The sequence below is a fragment of the Uranotaenia lowii genome, chromosome 3, assembly GCF_029784155.1.
Source record: "Uranotaenia lowii strain MFRU-FL chromosome 3, ASM2978415v1, whole genome shotgun sequence".
Lineage (NCBI taxonomy): Eukaryota > Metazoa > Arthropoda > Insecta > Diptera > Culicidae > Uranotaenia > Uranotaenia lowii.
Window position 1 is genome coordinate 152,841,417 of NC_073693.1, and position 27,387 is coordinate 152,868,803.

Genomic DNA, 27,387 nt, shown 5'->3' on the forward strand with positions numbered 1-27,387 from the left:
ACGTAAAGCTTTGCAAACTATTTTTACCTATATGTTATTTTTAGTGCGGCCCGCCGAAAGAATTTCAAATCAAAAGTGGCCCGTTGCTTTAAAAGGTTGCTCACCCCTGATCTAACCGAAAAGTGTAACAAAACTCTAAATTGCCGATTGCTTTTAGATTCTAAAAATGAACAGATTTTCGGATTGTTAATGAAAACGATTAAATCTCTTATTATTAAAATAAATAATTTATTCAATAGTTTTCCTTCTTGCACTTTACAAAATGCAAAATAGATAGCCAAGTTTTGCTCACTTAATCACGATCATTCTCTATTGAAGTCTAGTAATGGTTATGTATTTTAATAGAAGTTCATTCAAATGCAAAAAAAATGATCGATTTTCATCGGTCAAATGAAATGAGAAAAAGGAAACATATTTACAAAGGACAGAATAACAGGATTTTCTTCGCAGGAAACTGGACCCTAGTATTTAAATAATCTTAATGCTGGCCTAGAGCGCGTTATAGTTAGTTTTTTTTTTGTTTTAAATTTTCTATTTATTTGCTATTGGCTCAAGATCGTGCGTAAGATCGAACCGTAGTCACTTAACTGTAATCATCTCCACTAACGGAAGTAACACTCGTTCAACAAATTGCAGCCGTTCAATAGAACCGCTATAATGAGACAATATAGTTTATCAATATCCCTTTTCTACTGATAAGGTTTGTTTCTTATTCGATGGACTCTCAATAAAACAAGTTGATAATTTCGAATTTTGCGATAGTCGATAAACCGTCTAGGGTATAAAATTTCCACCGGATTCACGGGGTTTTTCGGTCGCATATTTCGGTTTGCACACGCAGCCACTTTCCACCAGCACATAGTCCTGTCCAGTTAGCGTCACGGGTCCCAGCGGGATCACTAAGAAAAGGTACGGAACATAGGTTTGGGTACATTCACCTCGCACGACATCACACTCGGAAGATCTGTAAGTGTACAAGCAAGAAATAAAACGTTGTAAATTCTCATATTGCTTACATCGACGTTTAGGTACCATAATGATTATAATGATTATTATTATTTGAAGTAAACCGCTCTGAGTTGTTCACACTTCTAATGGAGACTGAGTTGCATGTCAAAAGAATTCAACGAACTGCACTTCTCACGAGTCCAAAGAAAGTCTTCAAAGCTCGTTTGCTGTACACCGTTCATGACTCGTTCTCAGGTTCATTTCTGTGTTTAAAACGGTCGACTCATATGTACAATGAACTGTGTTAGAGATCCATTATACCCTAACATACCCTTTACAATAACCTCGAGCAGAAAATGTATATCACATGTTTTTTTCTACAGATCCATGATAAGCTCATGCACCTCTTTTATTGGTTCTGAATTATTTGTCAAGATGCCTAACGATTCAATCAACTAAAATAGGAAGAATTTTAGCAAAAAGTAAAAAAAAAAGTTGTAATTCTAATTTTACACTGAAGCTTCAATTACATTTCGATGGAAACGAACCTAAAATTGTTTTCATAAAAAATGCGACATTATTGAACACATTCCACGCGATTCCATCCTGCGAATCGTCCAACTTCCTGTTCTTTTTGAAAAGGATGATTTAACGCATTCGACAACATTCTCATAGTTTTTACATTGAATGATTACCCTTTAAATAAGGTGTAAAAAAATTTCAATGTTTCTAAACAAAGTGAACATTTCCGTCGAATGAGTTTCAAATTTTACCTAAGGAGGCAAATCAAACCATATTCAAATTGCTTCAATGCAGTTTACTAGTTCAGCCGTTTACGAGATGCATCTGCGCAAAATTCTGTCGTCACGTCACGCTTTTCCTCAAATACTCTTTTAAAAATTCGAATAAAATCAAATAAATTAGTTAAAGTATGTTTGCTGTACCTTACTGTACCTTGAACTGACCCATGCAAAATTTAAGCTCAATCAGACTTGATTTAGGGGTGCCTTAAAGCGTTCAAAGTATACGGATTTTTTACCCCCAAAAATCACTAAAGCGAATTTTTAGTTTTGATGCCAAATGACCTAAAAACACAGATGAACAGATGTATAAGCTAAGCCTTGAAACGTGTATAAAGTTCCAACGACTGTTTTGAATTAATTTTATGGTTTTTAGTTGAGCCGTTACATGTCTCCAAGGACACCAGAGAGAACTGTTAAGAAGAAAGTGCAATGTGAACAAAAAAAAACAAACTATTAGTCAGTTATGAATAGGTCGAATTACTATTTGACGAGTTTCGAGCAAATTGATGTTAAAGATTAGCAGCACATTTACGATTTGCGTAATTTTTAGCTTTAAGGTGTAGGGGAACATGCCCTATTATGCGCCACCTAAGCGAATCGCTTATTTTCTATGTATTATACGTACAGATTGTGTTTAAAATGGGTGTAATCGTTGAAGAAAAGTGTTTTCTACAAATGCCTATGATTTTTTATTACTCAAATTGCTATAATTGCTTCAAAAACTTGATTTTTTAAAACCATATTCAAATCCACAGAACAAAACTGTGTTGCAAATACGCGCCGCTGTGTATTCAATACGCGCCTAGCAGCCGAACACACCCGAAAGCAGCCGAAGACCGAAAACACACCAATACTTGCAGACACTTTTTAAAGACATACACCGTCTTAGCCGATTTAGGCTTTACAGACTGAATAAATGACGTGGACAACTTAAGAATAACATTTAACACCCAGTACCGAGATGGGAATCGAACCCATGCCATCAGTGGACCAGCGATTACCGTCTTACCACGCTAACCACCCGACCACCGAGACGTACCTTTGACTGAAAAGAAAACCAAAATGGACTAATCAAAATTTAAAAAAATGGAAAACTAGATTTTTTGGGCTGAATTAACGCTCAAAATATGGTTTTAGACATTTTGTTCATTTTCAATGAAAATTGGTCTTTTTGAAAAATTTATGCTATTTTCAGCCTACTACGATTGGCGCGTTATAACGAGCGCATGGGCCAGGATAGAACATACCCATAAAAAGCATACCTTTGCGAGTTCTGTATGATTTTTTAAGAATGAAATCATAGTTTAGATTCTGCTCCATCGATGTGTCAGGAAATATTGTCTTATTCGTTTTTCTCTGCTTGGTGATACCTTATTGAAAGTGTTCTGAAATTTAGATCGAAATGAAGAAAAACCTAAATTGTGAAATTATCACGACTCAGGGGCATTTTAAGGATAAATTCATGCTTGCCATGGCGTATCACAGCATTTAAAACATAAACTTTGTACGTCTCGGTGGTCGAATGGTTAGCGTGGTAACACGGTAATCGCTGGTCCACTGATGGCATGGGTTCGATTCCCATCTCGGTACTGGGTGTTAAATGTTAATCTTAAGTTGTCCACGTAATTTATTCAGTCTGTAAAGCCTAAATCGGCTAAGACGGTGTATGTCTTTTTTAAAAAAACAAATTGGTAATATTTTGCAGGCTTAAAATGTTTCAGAATCTGCAAAACAAGGGTGGCGCGTATTAGCCACATGGGGCGTTATATGAACTTTTCCCCTATTTGTAATTGCTTCAAACTAGCATGAAGCTCTAGGAACAGATAAGAACTAAAGCCCTAAAATAAAAGTGCGGCAGACTGTCATCGCGGAGTTCCAATCGAACTGTCAAAAGTCGTTCCAATCGAGCATAACCATTTTTACCATTTCAAATTCGTGGCCGGTATTGCAATCTGTGTGACTTTCAATTTTTGAATTGAAATTAATCAAGGATGCTGAGAAAATGCATTGGAGCAAAACGGAAAGAAGCACTTAATTTTTATTTTAACAATTGACACAACGGAGAACAAATTAAATAATATTCTCAAAACGAAAATCAACTTCACAATCTGCGACACAGTTGCACATCAACAAGAAGTCATGCGAATGTTTTCGTTATTGGCAGTGTTGAAGGATAACAGAAGCTTTTTCAGTGCTGCCGAATCGGTGCGAAATTAAGTCTGCCGCACTTTTACTGTAGGGCTTTAATAGGAACAGGTATAATACGAGAAAATGTCCGTTCAGAGAAGCCTACACTCAGGCAAATTCTTATTATAATTTTCATAAGATGCTTATTATGAACCGCTTTTTAGAGTGTACATTTGTTTTTCATAAGGGTCTTATGAAATTATTCCAATTCTCATTCGAAGTTCTTATGAAAAATAGAAGAAACGGCATTGCGAAAAAAATGATGAACACATTCATTTCATCAGCCAGGTATTTCATCTTCGGTTCGATACTTTTACTAAAAAATGCGATTTTGATCTCGAGCGCGAAGTTAAAGGTCCGAGGTGCAGTAAAACTTTATTATAGAATCGGGTGTTAAAGGCAGCTGATTGTCACCATGTATTTTTTTTTTCAATAGAATTAAGCAGAAAATAAAATGAAATGAAAAATAATCTTGAATTATTTTAATTTTATGTGATATTTCCTTTTTCTATAAGAATATCTTATAAAAAGCAACAACCCCTCATTGAAACCTGTGTTCATCATTCCATCATAAGACAGTCTTATGAATTTCATTATTTTTTCTTATGGCGCGACTTCATAAGAGAATCTTATGGCCTACATAATAGGATTTTTCTGAGTGTAAAATCAGTATTGTTTCGTGGGATCTTGGACTGGATTCACAAAGTTAGTAGTTGCGCTGGGTGGGGTCCTCATTCACACGATGAGATGTCGGATCCTAAAGGCAGAAACACAATACAGCGTCGGTCGTCGCGTCACGTCAGCGGTCAACGCTATCGATAAGTACTAAAACGCGGACGCGACGCACCCGACGATTTTTGCATCACAATTCAGCCTTAAGAGACATCTTAGATGTCTCTTGACGCTGAATTGTGATGCAAAAATCGTCGGGTGCGTCGCGTCCGCGTTTTAGTACTTATCGACAGCGTTGACCGCTGACGTGACGCGACGACCGACGCTGTATTGTGTTTCTGCCTTAACTCGTCAGAGGAGGGATTGCGCATCGAGTTGTGTTAGAATGAGGTATTGCTGATAGAGGATTCGGAAACGAGTATTGCCTTGGAGCGCACTAGCGCGAATTGACTTCCCACTATTGAAGTAAAGTGTGTCAAACAGTTCGAGGTGGGAACAAAGGTCAGTGGCCCCAGGTGGACTTTATGGCGTAGGGGGTACAATGTTCCTTAGCATTGTATCATGAGTCGTCCAATTGCACCCATGGACCCAGAGTAGCAAACTGGGGGGACGCGGTGGCTCGCCGCGCCTTGGAATGCAATCCGTAAATTGGATTTACCACCTGGGTTAACAACTAATAAAAAAAGGTCTAATTTATACAAGAATTAAACCAAAAAAATAAGATCCGATCCAATGAAAAAACTGGCAACTGCACTCGTGTTCCATTAACTGTCAAACGGTTTAGAACTGCGTCAAATTGGATCCAAATCTCATCAGTTTTGGATCAATCCTTATACCAGCTCTAAAAAAAGTTGTGTTGAAACTGGTATAATGGATCACCAGTGCGGTTGCTCGGGTCGGAATTTGGGTCTAAACCGGCTGTTTGGACCACGGATACAGGTGCTCTAATATACATTGATAGAGATAAATATTCGACATGTTTAGTTATTTTTGTTGTTTTAAATAGTATCTCCTTCTTATGGAAGAAGAGTTAAGTATAGGAAATTTCATGCACATATTTACACACTTAATCTTTTCTCCTGTGATTGAGACGATTTCGTTCTGTATTTGCATACGTTTAACAGTAGGGGGAAGTGTTCCTAAATGCGCATGTTGGGTAATATGCGCATACAGCCGATTGGCGATATGGCTGGAGATTCAACGTATCTAATTAATGTAGTTTGAGGGTTATACGCTATTGAAACATGGCATGAAAAAATTTGATTGTTATATAAAGCCAAAAAAATTTGAAAATTCAAACAAAATTTTTGTCAGCTTTGTTATAATATATTGAACTTTAATTATCGTGCGTACAGATTCTGTGAACAAAAATTTTGATGGTTTTTCTTTCTTTTTCATCTGGAAATCGGAAATTCAACAAATTGAAGCTTTTGGCAAGGTTGTAAATGATAAGATATTGGAATAAGAGATAGGTTCTGAATGCCCATATTAAGGCAGGATGCCTATATCAAGAAAACTAGATTAGTCTTATAAATTTTTTACTTTTCATCATTGAAACATCAAATCTACGCTCAAATCACGATCATACAGCGAAAAAAGAAGAACTTCATAATGATTCGATAAAAATACGATATGTACAAAATATTACCATGAAATATGGCCATATGGCATACCTTATTATGTTTCTCGCAAAAGAACTATTAATGTAAGAAATTTTACCAAAATTTCAGCTTTGACGTATGCTTAACATCCGTTTCTACCATTTTCAATCAAATAATATCAAAATATTACAAGTGTAAATGAAATATAGCTAAAAACATAAATATGCGCATTTAGCCCGCCAGTTTCGGAAATCGGCTATTTTGACTTCTTTTATTAAAAAATTATTCTCACAAAAACTGTAAGAGATTTTAATAAAAAAAATTGCTCTAACGTATGTAAAACAGATGTCCGCTCATGTGTATAGAGTTTTCAGACTCATTTCTATTGGAATATGGGAGAAAATGAGTCCTTTCCTTAATATGCGCATATAGCCCGCCTCTCCCCTACATGTACTCTTTTTCAATCGAGAAATGGGCGTACTCTTCTTTTTTTGAAATTTTACGAAATGTACTTTTTTATGACAGCCATTTAATCAGAAAAATAAACTTGTTTGTTTCAGTATGGAAGTATGTTTTCCACATCTTATACAATAAATACGGAAGAAATACAACGTACAAAAACTTTCAATACCTTACCTTAATATCATCGTATTCATGAAGACATCTTTGAATCGTTATTTACAATGAGCGCCTTTGAGTATGCAATAAATCTCCAAACAGTTATAAAATAGCACAAAACCAAAATACGCAAGTGCTTCGTAGCGTACAAATTTAACATATAGTTTGTTCAAAGGAAATATACGCACCTTAAATCTCTATTTGAAATCAAGTATTTTATCGTGTTTTGTGGGGGTTGTCAGCATAACATCAAATCTACTTTTCCTTCGATAATCCAAATAGGAATATTCAGCCTCCGATTTTTCTTTTTCATGATTTGAAAAAATTTTAAGAGAAAATTTTGAATTATCATGTACGTCATACCTAAGCCTTCCAGATTTTTTTTCTGGGCTTAGTTGGGGCATTGGATTTTAAAATTTTCAGTTAAAAACCGGGCACGTTCCGGGCAGGTCTGACTGAAATCCAGGCTTTTCTTTATGAAAATGGTCTTTTTCTTTTTTTTTCTTTGAAAAACCGGGCAAGCCCAGTTAAAATAGGCAATCTGGAAATCTTAGTCATACCTATACTACTTCCAACAAATTGGCAGTATTTGGATGACTTTAAATTACATCTTTTTTTTTTTTGATTTTATGAAGTTTTCCTTGATGTTTTGGGAAAAAATTACAATTGTACTTTTTTTAGCATGGTTTAGCAACGGAACATGATAACCCTAGCCTAGCACCGATCTAGAACCATCACCGAGAAAATAATCTCTTTGAAGTTTGAGAATCAATTGAACCTATAGGGAATATTGTGGAAAATATGTTGTTTCAAGCTTTATATTCTTCTTTAACGATAGACATATAAAAAAAATGTCTTCATTAAGAATTTGAAAACTATGAGAAAAGATCTAGTGACGTTTTATAAAAATTTACAAACATAGTAAAAATATCGTTTTGCTCAATTTGGCACAAATTTCTAGAAGATTAAACCTTTGTTAGGAATTCCGGTTAGCGGATGTGGCAGAGGAATCAGATCACCCTAGGGATCAAGTGTACTACACGGGAAATTAAAAAAAAATGTTAAAGTAACCGGGAAACAGGGCCTGTTATAGTAAAGTTTTATGATGAGAACAAGCACAACAAAATTAACCATTCTACTCGAATTTTCAAATTTTGCGCACGAATGAAAAACAGCTCAACCTCAATAAACGTTTTCGGAAATTACAGACGTGAACTACAGACAGAACTCCTCCAAATTTTTTTAGCTCAAACCACTTCACCTCGCTACTAGCTTAGCTTTATCTCGAAGAGGTAGGAAGTACCTTTCTTGGATTTACGTTTATTCTAGGTGAATTGTACCTTTTTATTCGGCTCTATTCAGGTAGAATTCACCTTGATACGAGGTAAGTTTTATCTTACTTGAATTTACCTTTTTTAGAGGTGAATTGTACATTTTTTCAGCTCGATTTGGGTAAACTTTACCTCGTTGTTTCTCATCGAGAGATAAAAGTTCCATTTTCGTAGATGACGGAAAGAATTAAAGAAACATAAGCTATCAAAGAACGAAAGAACATAAGCCGTAAATATCATGAATTTTTCGAAAAAGATACAACGGCTCACCGGCAGGACTTGAACCTGCAATCTCCGCTTCAGTACAACGGCGCGTTAGCCAATTTCACCACGGTGAACATGATGAAACCGGCGAACCCGAGCAATCGAGCTCTGCCGATCAACTGCTGGACCTTCTATCGAAAACACAATGTATATCCCGCATGTGATCTTTCCCGCTATTGATATCTCTTGTTTATCTAACCGCTAACCCCACCCATCGACTCGGGATTTAAGCCGAGCGAGCACATGGTCGATTGCTTCGGGTTTGCCGCAACTTACGGTCAGATGTGAAACAATCAGTGCTGCTCAAGGTTCCGAGCAGACCAGTTACACAGGGAGGTGTTGCTCTGTTGAAATCAATACTGAACGCGCCGTTGTACTGAAGCGGAGATTGCAGGTTCAAGTCCTGCCGGTGAGCCGTTGTATCTTTTTCGAAAAATTCATGATATTTACGGCTTATGTTCTTTCGTTCTTTGATAGCTTATGTTTCTTTAATTCTTTCCGTCATCTACGAAAATGTGATTATTTTCAGGTACAAAGATGTACCAAAACGATTTCATAACATCAGTATTGAGATAAAAGTTAACTTTTTGGATTTCACGAGCATATTTTTATCTTGGCAAATTTTACCTTTTCATTGTTTTCCGTGTAACTCTTCCCTTATAAAAAAAAAAGTTAATTTAAAAGTATAGGATCAAGTATTGCAAGCATGGAGAGATACTCTTTTTGATTAACGCTCTACACACTGTAACACTGGAAAATGATTCATAAAAAGAAACACATTAACTTCGATTGATGAAATGTGATGTGCATATACTTTAAAGTTGATCATTAAAATCGGTATGGCATAATGTGCCAATAGAAGTGTTTCATTTTGGCACCATGTAATGACAGCACGCAACCAACGTTTTTTTTCTTTATCCCGTAACACTCTCTCATACCAATCGAAAGTGAAACATTTCGCATGGCTCCAAGCCTAAAGTTTGGAGAAATTTTCGAATCACAATAAACAACAATAGGAGGAGGAATGGCGCGAAACGTCCGAGGCCAAAACGATGCCAAAGATAAACACCGACCAAAACTGAAAAATCAATAAAGGCGAAAGAAAATTACAGGTATGTTCATATACTCACTCGCAAACTTCAAAGACGACTTGCTGCAGGAGGTCGGGGAATTTCTGCACGATCGTTACGGGCTGGCCGGAAGTGAGACTCACGCCATACATGGGGGCGGTAGTGTTATAGCGCGTTTTGCACAACCGGGCGGGCGTATCGCGGCACTGCTGCATGCTGTCCAGAGAGCGACCTTCAAACGAAACGCAGAAAAAAAGGGATACGAAATTATAGTTCGGAGTAGGATTGTTTTTTTTTTTTTTGTTGTTGTTCGTCAATGTGTGGATACGTAAGCGGCATGATAATTTCATGCTGCTCCGTGGTTTCGTTTTCTATCGTTTAGATTTTTTTAAAGTCGTTAATATGCAGGATATGTTTTGCAGATCGTAATATCCAATCGTTTGTGATGCTTTTTTCAGAATCATTGAAGTACATATTAGTAACGCGGTATTAAACACAATAACGTTTTCAAGTTCAAGCATTGCTGTTAAAAACAAAAACAAGTTGAATAATATAAAACTTGAGGGGAAAATAATTTTTTTTAATAAGAACCAATTTAGGATTCTACTAATATTGTAGACATACGATACTCAATATTTTTTAACAATTATTTTTAAATCTCACGTTTAATTAAAAAAAAATGTTATCATATTTCTAGTTATAAATTCCTGATACAAACTTTTAACTGAGGGAACTTTGATCAAAATGAAATTTTTGCAGATAATCATCATTAATTAAGTCTGAAATTTACAGATCTGAAAATTGTTTTCTACGTTTGAAAGCCCATAAATTGAGTTTCAAATAGGCTAAATTTGGTTTGCAGTTGGAGATTTAGTATATTACTTAAAATGTAGTTTTAAAATATCTGTTTTTTTTTCGAAAACTCACAAACAAACATCTCTCCTGATAAAATGATGGAATTTAGAAGCACATGGGTTGTTTTATATGAAAGTTAAACTTTTTTGTTTTGTATAGGTAGGGGAGAGTGGGGATACTTGATCCCCTTTTCTTATTTTCACCATATCTTTTTGAAAAAAATTAGCAACTCACCGTCTTTGACATTTTCTGACAGCTTGTAACTTCAAGTTTCTATGCTCCAAAAATTAGAATGATACTTGAGCCCGTTGATGAACTAGAAGCATTTTCGTGGGAGTAAAAAAATTGCGATTTTTCTGAAGTTAGGGGAGACTTGATCCCCTATTGAAGGAGACTAAGTCAAGTCTTGATCTTTTATTCAGGAAGCCCTAATCCTTGTATAAAAATCAAACAAAACCCCAAGATAGAATGTTAATTGACTATTTTGGTCATGCTTGTTCTCATTTCACAATTTATAGCAGACATAAGAAGAAAATACTATAACTTTGTCTCAACGCTAATAACATTGCATACTTCAAGGCGCTATTTTATATAGTTAAGAGAAAATTAATTATTTTTGCTCTTTTCTTCAGACAATTGTTCGATAAATATTAGTTTTTGGATAAATATTAGTAATTTCGTAATCAGCAATCATAACGATCAATTCAGAAGAAGAATATGCCATTTGGAAGGGGGATCAATTCTACCCAACTCTAGGGGATCAATTGTACCCATAATCAACACTTTAGAAAACTTTTTCTGAAAAAAGTTGAGAGTTTTCCATTGCTTTGAAAATATGGCATTATGAAATTCATTTTACGCTCGAACGATTGATACATTGGAACAAATATTTTTTTCTTAATTTTCCCATGTAAGGAACATTTTAAAGTGATGCAAAAAGATCTTCAAGTTACATTTTTTTAAATATTTCAAACAAAGATCAATTACTCAAACAATTATTTTGTTAAAAAAATTTAAACTACAAGCATTGTTATTTTGCTCATTTTGGCACATTTTTCTAGAACATTTGGTCTTTGTAAGACATTCCAGTTTCGAGATATAGCTAAGGAATCAAGTATCCCCAGGGATCAAGTATCCTCATTCTCCCCTATAGTTTTAGAGTTATTTTTATGGTCATTCTATGATATTTTCCGGATATTTAAATAAATGGACATTTTCTATGAGAAAGCCTGTATAAAACAAATGGCTGAAAACCCTGTCAAATGGCTAAGTTTGAATAAAAAAGAACATAGGAACAGTGGGAGAACCTAGAGAATGACATGGAGGTAAAATTTCATTTGTTTTTGAGGCCAAAAAATATTAAGAAATGTTTATAATTTTGCCCCTAAATGTATGCAGCAACATTGTCCATCTTTTGAGTATTTTTTTTTTTTTTTTTGAAAGAAAACGTTGAAAAATTCAATTGAGTCCAAACAAAAAATTATTGTTGTTGATGTTTTAAGCCTTCTGTGCTAATTGGCATCCAAACAATAATTTTGGAGATGTTGAGATACGTTGAAACCATAGTGATCAAAGTTACCCCGAAACATGAAATCTGGTTTTGTATCAAACATTTAGTTATAGCCACTAATGTAGTTTGGTTAAACCTCCCCCAAAGGGGATTCAAAACAGCAAGCGATATAATAATAGAGTGAGGTTAATCAACAGTAACAATCTAGACTAAAAACTTCAAAACCCCAACCCAAGTCCCTCACTTTTTCATCGAAATTCTAGTCTGAATATTGAATTTCGAATTAAATCAAACTCATTTCGGAGGTTCTGATTCCATAATTCCGTATTGATTGTATTAATCGTAAAGTTTTTCGAATTTTGTATTCTGTATCCAATTCAAGACTGTTGATTTTCAGTTCGAATAATCATAAGAAATTGGAAATGAAAAGCTGCTTTGAAATCCTGGTTCAAATTTGGTTTTACATTTCATATCAAATTTGAATCATGTTTTTCGAGATGATATGCATTTTAAATAATTTGATAATAGTTTTCCGAATACGAAAAAAGAGAAATTTTGTTTAATATTCAAATTCGAAATTCTTGAACATAGTTTTTACACAAAATTAAGCTTCAAAATGGCAATCGAGACTTGGTAGGCTGTGACCGTTTATGACGGGTGTTTTTTTTTCGGCTGCAAATTTTTACTCCCGAAAGTGAATTGAAAAATTGAGATTTGTGTTGAATTGAGTCAAAAGGACTAGCGCTAGGCCTTCCGGACTGGTCAGGATCATCTTCCTAAGTGAACGACGGTAACCCTTGAAGGACTAATTAAGATAAGTGTTGTTTTTTATTATCATTTTTTTAGTTTACAATGGACGTTTTGTTAATTTTCGGTAAATTTACGTATGCTGTCATGTTCAAAATTTGTTTGATTCGAGATTATTTTCTGAAAAAATTTGATCATGAGAAAATTTTTCTTTTTGCCCTTGAACGTAGTGCTTTTAATTTTTTTATAAGTATTATTTGTTTGAAATGATATTAGTTTTCAAAATTTCTAATATAATTAAAATGTTTAATATAAATCGTTTGAGGATGAGTAAAACACGCTGTCAAACATCGCTCGGTAAAATCGTTATCAGAAGTCACACTGTATAATTAAGTATATTAACTTTTCATTTATATCCACTTGAATAGGCAAGGGAACTAAAAATCTACTAAAATTTACTATAAATTTACTTTAACGTTCAGATTATTGGACTGCAAAGTCAATTTCAGGTGTCGAATAAGATGAGGAAGTTGAAAACAACATATTGAAATAGCAATATTTTTCTGTATTGTTTTCAAAACAGAAAACCTAACAATTCCCAGAAATAACTGAAAGTTGATATTCACTTGAAAACTAACAAATAAAATATTTTTCTTTATTCATTAAATGCTAATCTGGAATAAGATTCGGAAATCCTATTTTTTTTTGTACATTTCAAAAATCGTATGGAAATTCGGATACAAATTTAATGCGCAACTTTTGAATTCAAGTTCAGAATTCAGATTCAAAATACAGAAGAAGGTTTAGCTTGTATATGAATTTTCCAATCTACATAAATTGTTGAACAATGCAAAAGATCATGAACATAACATATTGCGTACCAAACGAAAAATATCGTTTTTCACTTGCCAACAGTGTGCTACACTTCGAAGTATAACTCGAATGGACTGAATTCAAGTGTTAAACTTTGTGGACAAAATTGAACACAACGTTTGTCGTTACTTAAAAATGCTTAATTTGTAAAACTTAGTTCAGGGCATCAAAATTTGTCATTTTATGTTTCAGAACAAAATACTGTGTTGTGTAACATTTTGTAGAATGAGGTTTGTATTAGGTTAGCATACTAGCGGCAAGCGAAAAAACGAGATATCTCGTATTTATCGCTTATTTTATGCCGAAATTAACTAAGTTCTACCAGACTCTTAAACAAATTCAAAGATTTTAACCATCGATGAAAGCGAATTAAGCTCACCTTTTAGGTTTAGGACCAATTTTTTCTAAAGTTACAATTTAATACGAAAACTTTTAAGAATTTAGTTACATAGTTACATAAGTTTGTAACATAGTTACAAACATATTTTGTTCGTTTTCATGCAATGTTGGGCAACAAATCATAGATAAAAATCAGTAACCAAACCCCCCTAGCCCCCTCACCCCCATGAGTCGGTTCTTCCTACGGCCATGGTGTCAAATTTATGTTATAAAAATTCTGATTAAGGAGTTTTTCGTCTGGGCTTTCAGGAAGCGCGAAACACATAATGATACAAAATAAAAGATCTCATAAATTCATAATGGGTTCCAGAAGATTTTTTTATGCGTGTGGAAAAAATTATAATCTGTATATATCAATTTATTTATTTTTATTTATTTATTTATTAATTCATGTAACGTAAGATACACATCTTTTAAGTTGTTACAATTTGGTTGATTCCGTTGGATCTACTAATACTTATCGTTCCATTTCTGCTCCTAATTTTATCTATGTCGTTGTTACTCTATGTATTCTTCCAGCAAACATCTTTTGAACTCTGATTTCCTTGTAATTAATTTTAAACTTGTGGGAAGATTGTTCCAATTAACAATACCCCGAACGAAAAATGATTTACCGTAATAAGCAGAATTATGCAGAGGAATTAAAATCTAAATCAGTGCGTTTTAATGGTATTAAAACTACTAATGAATCGGAAATTGCGGAAAAATTCAATAATTATTTCGTAGACAGTGTCATGCAAATTCATGATAGTATAGTTGCGGGTTCAAATATCAGCTTGGGACAAATAGATTACAATGATCGAAGCTGGAGCTCCTTCGAAAGCGTTACTGTTCAAGAATTTTGTGAAATAGTAAAAAACTTGAAATCTACAGCGGGCATCGACAATGTATCACTAAGAGTTTTCAAGGACTCTTTAACAATACTTGCAAATCCACTATTGGAAATTATAAACACTAGTCTGCAATTAGGTACTATGCCAAATACATGGAAATTTTCAACAGTGATTCCTGTACCGAAACAGCCCAATGCACGTGAATCCACCTAATTCAGACCTATTAACATGTTAGAGTTACAAGAAAAAGTGCTAGAATTAGCAGTCAAACGGCAATTGCTACAGTTCATTGAGTCGGAAAATATTTTGATTGAGGAACAATCAGGATTCAGGAAACAACATTCCACGGAAACAGCGGTAAATTCGATACTTCGAAAATGGAAAGAGAATGTTGAAAATGAGAATTACACAGGCGCCGTTTTCCTTGACTTTAAGAGAGCGTTCGAAACGATTGATCGACTGAAACTGTTGGAGGTGTTAGCAAGAATTGGATTAAGTGGCATGGTTACTGGTTCAAAAGTTACTTGGAAAATAGAATGCAACGGACAAAGTTTGGCTCGTCTTACTCTCAGTTTAAAGAAAATTAGTTGGGTGTCCCTCAAGGAAGTGTCCTGGGGCCAATTATTTTTATCTTATACATCAACAACTTGAAAATGTGCCTACAGCACGGTCACTTGAAACTGTTTGCTGATGATTCAGTGTCTTATTGGACAGGTAAAAACTTAGAACTCATAATGCATGAAGCAAATGCTGATTTGGAAAACATTACTGAGTTTCTGAAACAACGAAAATTATGCTTGAATCTCGATAAAACCAACTGGATGATTATTGGCAACCGCAAAATTGTGAATTGCCCAAATCTGTTTATTGGCGGATGTGTAATCGAAAAAGTACGTCAAACAAAATATCTAGGAGTGCAAGTTGATGATAAGCTAAACTTTGTAGAGCATGTGGACTATACAATTAAAAAAATTGCCAAAAAATATGGTATTCTTTGCCGGATAAACAGATATTTGACTTTCTGGTCAAAAATCATTTACGTGAAGTCGGTTATTATGCCACATTTCGATTACTGTTCGACAATTCTACTTAATGCTTCAGATACACAAATAAAGCGATTGCAGAAAATCCAAAATAAAATCATGAGAGTTGTGATACGCTGCAACCGATACACGCCTAGTGCTCTTGTGCTCGACATGCTTAAATGGTTATCTGTGAAACAACGTATTGCTTATAACAGCCTGCTGTTTGTCCATAAAATGAAAAAAGGAATGTTACCTTCATATTTGGCTCGAGACCTACAGTTCGGAAACAGCATTCACAGTTACAATACGAGAAGAGCTTGTGATTTTAGACTTCCGATTGCTAAAAAAGAAATGACAAAACGATCTATATTCTACAACGGCTTGAAGATGTATAATAACCTGCTGCAAGACATCAAAGATAATTCGAATATGAACAGCTTCAAAAGAATGGCAATACTATATGTGAAGAGAACCTTTTAACATAAGCAAGAATCCCAAATGGGATCTTTATAATGTGATGGCAATCTGATGCGTTATCAGACATAGAATCTGTACGGTGATGGACATGCGTGGGAGTTGATAAGACGACCAAGTAGTACAGAAAAAGACAAAGAAATGTATGAACAAGTATCCAAAGGATAAATTGTCCCTCCCACTTCAAAAGATGCGTATGGGGTGGAGGGAGGACCCAAATGGGCCTCATGGGACCATCACAAAAAAAAATATTTCGAGGGCGTGAATTTCTCAGAGAAGAGAGCAATGTTTTTAGGTAAACTGGCTTTCCTGAGTTGAGAATTTTATGCATTATCATGCATGATCGATACTTGTAAAAGTTATCTAAAGAATAGCCAATGAGAAGTTTCTGTAGTTTGGAAACTCGAGAAAACCGTGATAAATTGAAAGCACATCTTACACAGGAATTATAGGCTACTCGTAGTTTACTTATAGATCTTTCTGAAGCGTTCAAGTAGATAAAATCATTATAAATAAACAAAGGAAAAACATAAGCTTTGAATAAGTTTAGTTTGATAATAACATCTAGATGTCTAGTTGTTCGGTTTAGTCTTTTAAAAGCACCATAAATTTTGCCGCATTGAGCGTTCACATGTCGATTCCAAGCGAGATCGCGATCGAAAATATGTAATACCAAGGTTTTCGGCGTAATCAACAAATTGAATAACGTCATCATTTAAAGTAAGTTGTGGATAGCCAGAAAATGATTGTTGTTTTCCGAAGAACATAGCTTTTGTTTTAGAGGGATTGATTGGTAAGAGATTTGTGTTAGACCATTCAGTTAGTTTAGTGAGATCATGGTTTATTTTACCAAAGAAGGCTTTCAAGTTTGTAGTTCGCTTTTCACAAAGATATATCTGCACATCATCAGCGAAAAGATGTATAGAGCAGTGCTGCAACGCAGAAGGTAGATCGTTTATAAAGAGCGAAAAAACAGAGGTCCTAAAATTGATCCTTGAGGAACACCTGATTTGATAGGAGCAAACTCAGAATAGCAATCATTAAATGAAACGGTTTGTAAGCGGCCTTGCAAGTATGACTGGACCAATTCAACTGCTGGCCTCGAAAACTTATATTTGGAAATCAACTTGTTGACAAATATAGCATGCGAAACACGGTCAAAGGCTTTAGCTAAGTCTATCATCAACAGTACAGCAATTCCTTTCTTATCTAAGGCATAGGCAATATCGTTATGCACCTTCATAAGCGCAGTTTCTGTACTGTGTGAAGGGCGAAAACCCGATTGAAATTCGTATAATATATTGGCTTGATTCAAATACTCTGTTACTTGACACTTGACAATTTTTTCAAAGATTTTTGAAGTTGCGCTCAAGATACTCCCCCTTATTCTGCGCCGCGCGTGAGGTGACGATTGTCGAGTCACCCTATAGTCACCCGATTCCAGTAGTCGCTTTGGGTGAGAAACGTCTTTGAGAATGAACTTTTTGAGTTCTTATCCTAATCTAGTCAGCTGGGCATGAACCTCTGTCACATCGGCTTCGGGAATAACATGACAAGACTCACGTGATTCCGACTCGAATCGACTATCGTCACCTCATGCGCGGCGCAGAATAAGGGGGACTTATTGGTCTCAAGTTCGATGAATCATGAGCTTTAATTTTCCTAGAAATAGGAATAACTTTAGAAACTTTCCATTGATAAGGAAATTTTGAGGTTTTAATTATGATGTTGAATATATGTTTAAGAACAGGTAGAATGTGTGGCAACGTTATCTTAATTAGTTTAATTGTAATTTCATCCATTCCCAATTAATCTGATTTTATTGAATAAACTGCGTTAATAATTTCGCTGTTTTCAAAATCCTTGAATTTTAAACCTAGTGGATTATAAGGATAATGAGATTCATCAACGTCGATACTAGTAAAGTTTGATAAAAAGTAGTTATTTATTTCTTCAACTTCAAAGTTAGATACAGCTAGGTTTCCTGGAGATTTCGACAACCCAAACTACCTTAAATTATTCCAAAATGGGCAGATCAAGATTTATACGATTCTTGTATCGGATAGTTTTTGCTTTAGAAATTAATGAATTCGTTTTATTACGCAGAGTTTTGTACTTATTTTTATCGTCAGCTGACTTCGAACGATTCCAAGTATTATATGCTAAGTTTCTATTGATTTTTGCGTGATTTATTTCATGATTGAACGAAATGAAAATTTCAGAGGAAAGATCGACTATTGAATTTCTAACAAAAATGTATTAAAATGGTGAACAAGTATATCTGGATCATCTATGCTCATGAAAACGTTCCAATCTACTTCGTTGAGAATAGCATGGAGTGCATTTTGGTCAAAATTTCTGTAGTTTCGGAACCAATATCCATCTGTTTGAACAGTTTTAGGGAAAGATAATGATGAAAAACACCCGGTAATGAAATTTGGCTAAATCGGATTACAGCATCGGGAGAATCGGATAAGAGCAAATCAAGTAAGGAATTTCCGGTATTGTGGAAATATGTAGGTTCTTCATTAATGCAGGAAAAGTTAGTGCTGTGCAGGAAATCCCTAAAGTTCAGGATTCTTCCATTTTGTTAAAAAGGTCAGTATTGAATTCCCCCAAGAAGAAAGCGCTATTACAAGTAACGGCAAATTGTTGTGCATGAGCTAGAAGCAAATCAGAGCAACCTTTTTTAGGAGGGTTGTAGTAAAGGCCGATCATTTATATTTATTTATCATTTATTTGTAGTATGCGATCATTTATGAAAAATTCAGTGAGTATAAAGTCAGTGCAATTTACTTCATTATTATCGGATTTCTAAAGAATTCTACACTTGATGTTGTTTCTGAAATGAATGCAAACACCACCTCCGCGCCTGTTGCGATCGCTTCTAACCAAATAGAAACCCTCTATCGTTATTACAGCATCACTAACGGCTTCACTAAGCCATGTCTCAGTCTTGAAAATTATGTCTAGTTTGGTGTTTATGAATAAATTTTTAAGTTCAATGAATTTAGTAATACATATTCTACAAAACCAATCGGTTCAAATAAAAGTGGTTATGGGATGAATAAAGGTTTTAAATCCTCAAAAAGTGGTTGACAAATCGAATTCTTAAAACTTTTTCAATTGGATTTTTTTGCGGTACTTAACGTGTTAAGTTTAATTTATTGTATATTTTTCTCCTCTTTGTTTAGTCATTTCATATAGCTTTCACATAAAATCTTGAAAACATGTAGTAGATAAAAATGTATTCAATATACTCACTGTATCTTGAGCGAACATCTTCCAGCTGTGTCACTTCGTTGGCGTCGCCGTAGACCTGCAGCAGGGTGCGTTGCATGATCTTGGGGTCCACCGTCGGCAGCTGACTCATTCGGCCTCTCCGGGACGACCCGCTGGGATTCCAGTTGTTGGAGAATGTTCGCGCCACCAGCCCGGACGGATAGGGAGCATTATTTGGTCCTACACAATTGGGGCTGTCCGTTAGAGCATTGCCGGAGATGTACTTGAAAGTCCCACTACCGGAACATTTGTCTGCTGATAAATGTGGCCACAGAGATTGAGCCGCCCGACTCAGGTGTATGCAGGTGAGTAACAGTGTCAATATCTGCAGGGAGAAAAGAAAGTAACATAGAGATGTTGGTTAATTGATAACGAACAAAAGAACCGTTTCGTGACATCATCAGCTTTATCATTGTTCGGACCAACATGGTCCAAATTAACTTTATCCAGGTAATTGGGATGCGACGATTTGTCTTCTCTGTTCGTTCGCTTTATATTTTACGAATTGTGTACAAAACTGATTACTCCACGAGTTGTGGCCCAATACTTTTCGAAACGTATTCGTGATTGTACAGATTCAGAAATTGAAATAAAAAAAAAAAATTAAATTCAATCCTGAAACCAATGAGCTTATCCAAAAAAAAAGAACATTCTATGCTATCATATGAAATTGAGCCATAAGCGCCCCCACCGATTGAAAAATGATTGAAACCCGATTTCCTGCTGTTTGCCTCCGTTTCGTGTAGACCGGTCGAATCAATTTCTCACCGGTTCGTGTTCCACCGGGTGACCCATTTTTGATTCTTTCTACCGCTGATTTTCCTTATTTTGAAATGATAAAATCAAAAAGATCACATGATGATGCCACTCTGCGCGTGGGGAAAGACTCCGAAACGGCCTGAGCCGGTGTGTGAATTGAAAGAAAAGGCTCTCAAGAGCAAGACTCACCGTCAATTCCCAAGCCAATTAACTTCGGGCATCTCGGTGACTGAAATTTTCAAGATGCGATATGCATCTCGCGTGCTCCTCGCTTGTTTGAAGCATTCAACAACGCACCGGGAAACAATGGGCTCATATGTAGGTGAATAAAGCACCTCAAGTGCACTGGAAATTGATTGTTATTTCCTTTCAAGTGCAGGCAGACAAATCATAATCATAACGCCAAAGTATTTTCACGGTCTGGCAGCGTGGGATTGGCAGGCGTCGAACTGTCGAAGAGTGGCGTTTTATTGCCCGTAAAGTCTGTGGCCCCCAAAGAATGACATCAGGCTCGACATGCATAACATTATGGGAACAATACGTCCATGAATATGCACACATGCACTATTATGTGCTCAAAATAATAATGTTTAGTTGAAATTATGTTCAAGAATCAAGACAGAGTAAGCCTTTTGTGTGAATTTGTTTTAATAAATTTATAAACTTAAGTTCAAATTGTACAGGTTTTATTTATAGTTAAAAAAAACTGAAGTCAAGATTTTTTATCCAATTAAAAAGCAAAAATTCAATGCGATGAAAATTATATTACTTTCCTAGAAAGAATACAATAGATGAAATATAAACAGCAAATCTCATTTCAATACGTATGTATTGGAAACATTTCAGAAATCAACATCGAAAACATTCACACTTGTGTGAAAGTAGTATGTAGAATGTCAAATGTATGTAATAGTAAAAATCAAAGAAGATGCCATCGAAATTATTTTGCAAAATGATGATTCTTAAAAATATTTTAAATTATTTAAGAACAAGAACTGAAAATCGTACCGGGAAAACCGGGAAAAACCGGGAATTAAGATCCAAAACCGGGAAAAATACACATGGTAGTAAAATTTAATTTTTGATTCAAAGATCAGGAAGTCAAACCGAAATCCAGGAGGGTAATCTAATTTTCCGTGTCAGAATTTAACAGATCATAATTTTTTTAGTGTTTAGTTCAAGAGCTCGACACAGGACAATGAAGCAATTAAAATAAATCTTAAATCATTTTAAAGTACGGCACTGTGTCTTTTTGTAGCTTTAAAACAACAAAAAGAAAACTTTCTGTCATCAAACGAACTGGTTGTGAAAAAGATTCACTATTTTTAAGCTGAGCTATCAAAATTCACTTTTTTTTTAAATTCAAATAAGTGGTCTTAATTTATACATAAAATTCCAAATTACAATTTTTAAAGCTTAAGTGTGTTACAATTTTTTCGAAAATTACGAAAATTTAGAAAATTACGAATGAACTAAAAAAACTTCTAACTTGATCCGTGGCAAAATTTGAAGAAAATTATAAAATTTCCAATGCAAATTTACTTGAAATAGCTTTAGGGATTTTTAGCAACACTGTAAAGAATTTACAAGAGCTTGAAATGAGGGTGATTCCTAAAGATGGTGTGTTTTTGTAGATTGAAAGCAATGGTTTAAATTTAAAAAATGATACAATTATTCATCGATGCACTGTATTTCCCTCAAAATAAATATTCGTGTTTTGAGTAGAGTATTTAAGAAAAAAATCCTTATATTTGAATTTTAAAAAATAACAGGGTTTGTTTCATTACACAGTGCAACACTTAAATCAGAAACAATCTCACTCATCGCTGGTTTTTAAGTACATGTGAAAACTAATAAACCCTCTAGAGCAGTGGTTTTCAAAGTGGTCCCTACCGCCCCCTTGGGGGCGTTGAGAGCTTCCAAGGGGGCGGTGACCTGAATTTGGGAATTTGGGGGGCGTTGGAAGGGCTTAGGGGGGCGGTGAGGTCGTAATTCACATTTTCACAAAGCACGAAACAAACAAACGATTAGGTTACTGAACATCAGGGTTAAGATTAAAATATTTATAGTTTCAGAGAGCGTTCCAATTATTTTTTTTTCTAAAAATGTATTTAAAAGATTAATTTAAATTATCAAAGATTTTGTATACGCTCTCCATGTTGATCTTGTTTTGTAAGATGATTTTGGGTAATACATACTCATTTTAGATGGCAATGTTTGATAATCTCTAAAATGTATTGTTTAAAAAATCTGCAAAACAGAAAAAAAACCTTCAACATAATCTGTATTAAAAGGCGTCATCCTAGATTTAGGGATTGATTTTTTGGAAAAAAAATATGAAAAAAATTTTAAGTAAGAGAATTTTCATTCTAAGTTCTTATTTGTTCATTTTTATTTCAATCAATTGAAAAAAATAATTGTACCGTTTGCCATGGACTTTCAAACTAACATTGCCAGATTTCAGTTTTTAAATCTAATTTAAACTTTAAGACTCGCGAATTCCGCATAAATTTGAACAGGCCTACACTTTGGATATCAAGAAATAATACAATTGTTTTACGTTATTTCATGGGCTTGACAGTAATAAATTTGTATTCAATAATGCAAATTTCTGGGGGATATAGAATTTTATCTACCAAAATTTCAGATACATGATTTTATTTTAAAACAAACTAATCAATCAGTTTAAGCAATTGTCCAGGAAACTTTACATTGAACTGAGTGTTCTATGGAGGTTTGAAGCTGCATGAGACCCTTGGAGCCAAACGTGCATAAAAGTTTATTTCGAGAAAACACGCTTTTAAACTGTTATAGTTGGTCGTTTTCCATATATTTTTCGAAAACTAGCATATTTCTTTTGAGCAAAATATGTTGTAAATAGAATTCTAAAATTTGATAAATCTCGAAATATAGTTCGGAATATGATGAATCGTTTGCAGTATTCAATCAAAATCGACCATTTTTAAACTGATAATGCCCCCTACCCCTTTGACCCTGAGGCCCTAAAATAAATTTGTAGATTAAGTCTTCTTTTTGTTTTTTTTTAGATAAAGGAAAACGAACACACACATATAGGATCTCAGTGAAACTTCATGTTTCTTTGAAGAGATCGAATTTACTTAGCTCTAAGGCGTACATTTCTCATAGATATTTGTAGGATAGATATGAGATAATGTAAAATATAAAACCAAATAATTTATGTTAGAAGAAATGAACCTAATTTAATAATTCAGAATTTCTCAACACGCACTAATGATTGACAGACAAATGAACAACATGCGGAATTAGAGAAAATCTGGCTACTTCGATTGGAAAATATGTTCATTGCGTTCATTGTTGTGCGGTAACTTTTACCTATAAATAGAACGGCACTTGTGGAAATCGGGTCATTCTTAAAACGAATTTGGGAAAGTAACATCACTCCAAGGAAACGGGAGAAGGCAACCACGAGAAGACGGCCAACTACCAGGACCAGGAAATCCCTCAGATTACGACAATGGCGCAGTCGGCAGCCGCTAGGAATCTACCATCCGATAGGTTTCTAACTAGAAGACTTGAAAAAAGTCTTTTAGGATGAAATCTCAACCTTAAAAAAAGAGTTTGAATCTTTTCTCGGGTTATGTTTTGAACTTTTCAGTTTGAATGGAACACCACCAAAAGTGAATTTCAAAAGTAAAGACGAAATTTACTTAGTCGGTATTTGTTCAAATAACTTCGGTAGGAAAGACGAAGTTATTAGTTTGTGGAGTTCTGATGGAAAAGGCAGAACTTCTAGGATGAATCATGAAAAAGGCTCAATTGTGTCTTCGATTAGAAGGCGGAAGACCAAGATAGAGTTCTGATGGAAAAGGCAGAAACTCTAGGAAGAATCATGAAAATCACATGTATGACTCCTATGATAAGGCGGACGTCTGCAATAGAGTTCTGATAGAGAAGGCAGAAACTCTTATATTGAATTGAATATATGAAGAGCAGAAAAGGCTCAATTGTGTCTCCGATGAGAAGGCGGGAGATCAAGATAGAGTTCTGATGGATTAGGCAGAAACTCTAACAAAGAATCGAAAATATAAGAGGTAGAAAGGCTCATTTGTGTCTTCGATAAGAAGGCAGAAGACCAAGATAGAAGTCTAATGGAGAAGGCTGAAGTCTTACATAAAATAGAAAATATGAGGGTGCAGAAATGCACATTTTTGTCCCGTTAAGAAAGCGGAACATAGAAAGTTGAATTCGAATGAAAAGATTAATATGATGAATAATATGATGAAAACAAATAATTTACAGTCTCTCGAAGTATGAGTAAAGGTAAAGAAAATGGTTAGCTATGTCTCCTATGAGGAAACAGAAGACTGGTTTGAAAAACTAAATGGCCGGAACTATTAAAAAAAACATTTGTTTATAGATCATTCATGTTTTCGATGGGAAGGAAGACGACTGGAAGTAGAATCATTTCCGATTGAAAAGCAAAAAGAAACTATATTAAATCGCTTATACCATTCTGATAAAAAGTATATATATTTGCATAAGAAAAATGATACGAATAATTTAAATTTATGAATCATCATAATTTGACGACACGATACTTGGGAGAGTACAGAAGGGAAGTATTGTAGGATAGATATGAGATAATGTAAAATATAAAACCAAATAATTTATGTTAGAAGAAATGAACCTAATTTAATAATTCAGAATTTCTCAACACGCACTAATGATTGACAGACAAATGAACAACATGCGGAATTAGAGAAAATCTGGCTACTTCAATTGGAAAATATGTTCATTGCGTTCATTGTTGTGCGGTAACTTTTACCTATAAATAGAACGGCACTTGTGGAAATCGGGTCATTCTTAAAACGAATTTGGGAAAGTAACATCACTCCAAGGAAACGGGAGAAGGCAACCACGAGAAGACGGCCAACTACCAGGACCAGGAAATCCCTCAGATTACGACAATATTATGGCTAGCATCTTACAAATGCTAAAACCATCAGACCACAGAGAGAGTACTATGTGTGCCGTGATCGAGATTCGATCTCATGGACTCTGGCTTAGAAGACTGGAACGTTATCCTCTAGGCCAGGAGTTTTCAGATCATTTGCTCGGCGGAGCACTTTTTAAAACCAAAAATTTTGGCGGAGCACCTACATTTTTGAAAGAATGAAACCCGAGTTCTGGAAACTTGATAGTACTTATCGTTCAAATAAGATATGCCTTGTCATCGTAGTCAATTAAATCAGTAATGAATGGTTACTCTTTGAAGAGTCTTGTTTTTATAAAAAAAAATGTGTCATAAAAAATTAATGATTTCGATAGAACAAATACGCTTTCTTCGATTTTTCAAGCTGTAACAAGTTTGCTTAAGTTTTGATCGGTATTTTGTCTTCGTTGAGATATATGTGGAAAATCCAGACTCACATAGATAAGTTGTGGAAAACGGTAGAAGAATAAGTTTTGCTTTATCGGACAAAATTTTAAATTTATTTTTGAGTTGACACCAATACTCCTCCAACGACTTTTTGGATACGAATCTTTCCTGAAACTTTGAATCCGATTTCATCTCTATCAAGCATTCATATTCTTGCCATGTTAATGATTCTGGTTTCTTTGACATAAAAATAGGCTGTTCCACGCATTTAAGGTCTTCGATCTTTTTATTATTTTATGATATTCTTCGGGAAATTTTGCTGGAAGCTGTTTAAGAAATCCTGCGGCATAACATTGTAATTGTGAATGACTTCATCAGATTCGTGGGCCTGCTAGTTTAAGTTTACACCAAGGAATACAAAAATAAATTTATCAACAAAAAGTGATGTGATTGTCATAATTCTTGGAATTTTTCGGATGATGACTTCAAGGTAATTTCTGATTGAATGCTTTTTAAATTCAGAAAGCTGTCCAGGTTGCGCTTTTTGAGTGATTCTGCTCAAAATTAGATTTTTCTTTTGATAGTCATGATTTTGCCGTTTTAATCGAAGATTGTTATTCCTTTACCATTCCTTTACTTGCATTGAAAGACTGAAGTCTTTCTTTATTCAAACAGGCGAGACAACGTTTTTCTACGAGATAACAAGCGATCTTCGGTATGAAGTAGTAGCGTGGAATATTCGTTAACCATCTCTTCGCACAACGCCTTGAATAACCCTGAATTTTTCGGACGAGCCTTAATAAAGTTGATTACTTTTATGCGTTCGTCCAAGACTTCCTTCAAATATGATGATAATTTCTTCATAGCGAGTGCATGTCGATGAAGGATGTAATGACTACTACCGCAACTTTTGGTCTATTTTTTTTTTTTTTATCTTGACAACGACTCCAGAAGTATTTCCAACTAAATTGTTGTCCGTAACATAATCATCAATTATTTAGCTTGAAAATTTCAGCCTCCGACGTGGAAGTTGACAAAGCTTGCAAAGGAACAAATCTTCTTCGAAACATTCAGAACCTTGATAGCGAACAAATATCATCAGAATTGCTAGTCCTGCTACATCTGTGGATTCGTCAAGTTGCATGTCGAATTTTGAAGTTCTCAATCGCTTTCAACATCTTCAGCCATGTCACAAATTCGCCGAAAACCTGTTTTATTATCAACCATGATACGTACGACTTCTTGAATACAAGGTTTGATTAAGTTTTCAGCAATAGTATGCGCTTCTCCAGCTTTTCCAATCGGTAGCTCGCCAAGTACGGCGCAAGAACAGCCTTTTCATTGAGTGTTTTGCACACTCAGTCCTTCAACAAGTAAACAAAATTTATTCGTTCGTACTATATGCACTTTGAATTTTTTTCCTCATGTTTCGGTAAAAATGAAACGATAAAAAAATATCAAAAGTTTTTCAAAGGTGGTTTATGATTTTCGTTGCGTATGTCGCGGAGCACTTCCAAAAGCTTCGCGGAGCACCAAGTGCTCCGCGGAGCACGATCTGAAAACCCCTGCTCTAGGCCACGGTCGGCGGCTTACAACAACAGAAAGCCAAAAGCTTATGATTTTTCTACAATCCATCCATGATCCATGATCATCATTTTTTCTAAGATTTTCTAAAAATTTGCCCAGGGGGGCGTTAAGATCGAAAATTTAGCAAAAGGGGGCGGTGAGTGAAAAAAGTTTGAAAACCACTGCTCTAGAGGTTTTTTTTTGCAAT

The 27,387-nt window shown here is 34.9% G+C and overlaps 1 protein-coding gene across 1 annotated transcript in view; it reads right to left on the minus strand.

Moving 5' to 3' along the window:
- Positions 1-204: 204 nt before the first annotated feature.
- Positions 205-27,387, minus strand: part of LOC129757434 (uncharacterized) — a 79,734-nt gene continuing 52,551 nt past the window's right edge. The window contains exons 2-4 of the mRNA XM_055754657.1: positions 19,475-19,817; positions 9,555-9,726; positions 205-964 (exon numbers count right to left, since the gene is read on the minus strand). Coding sequence (XP_055610632.1) covers positions 775-964; positions 9,555-9,726; positions 19,475-19,817 — 705 coding nt within the window. The 3' untranslated portion in view covers positions 205-774. The remainder of the gene's footprint in view (positions 965-9,554; positions 9,727-19,474; positions 19,818-27,387) is intronic.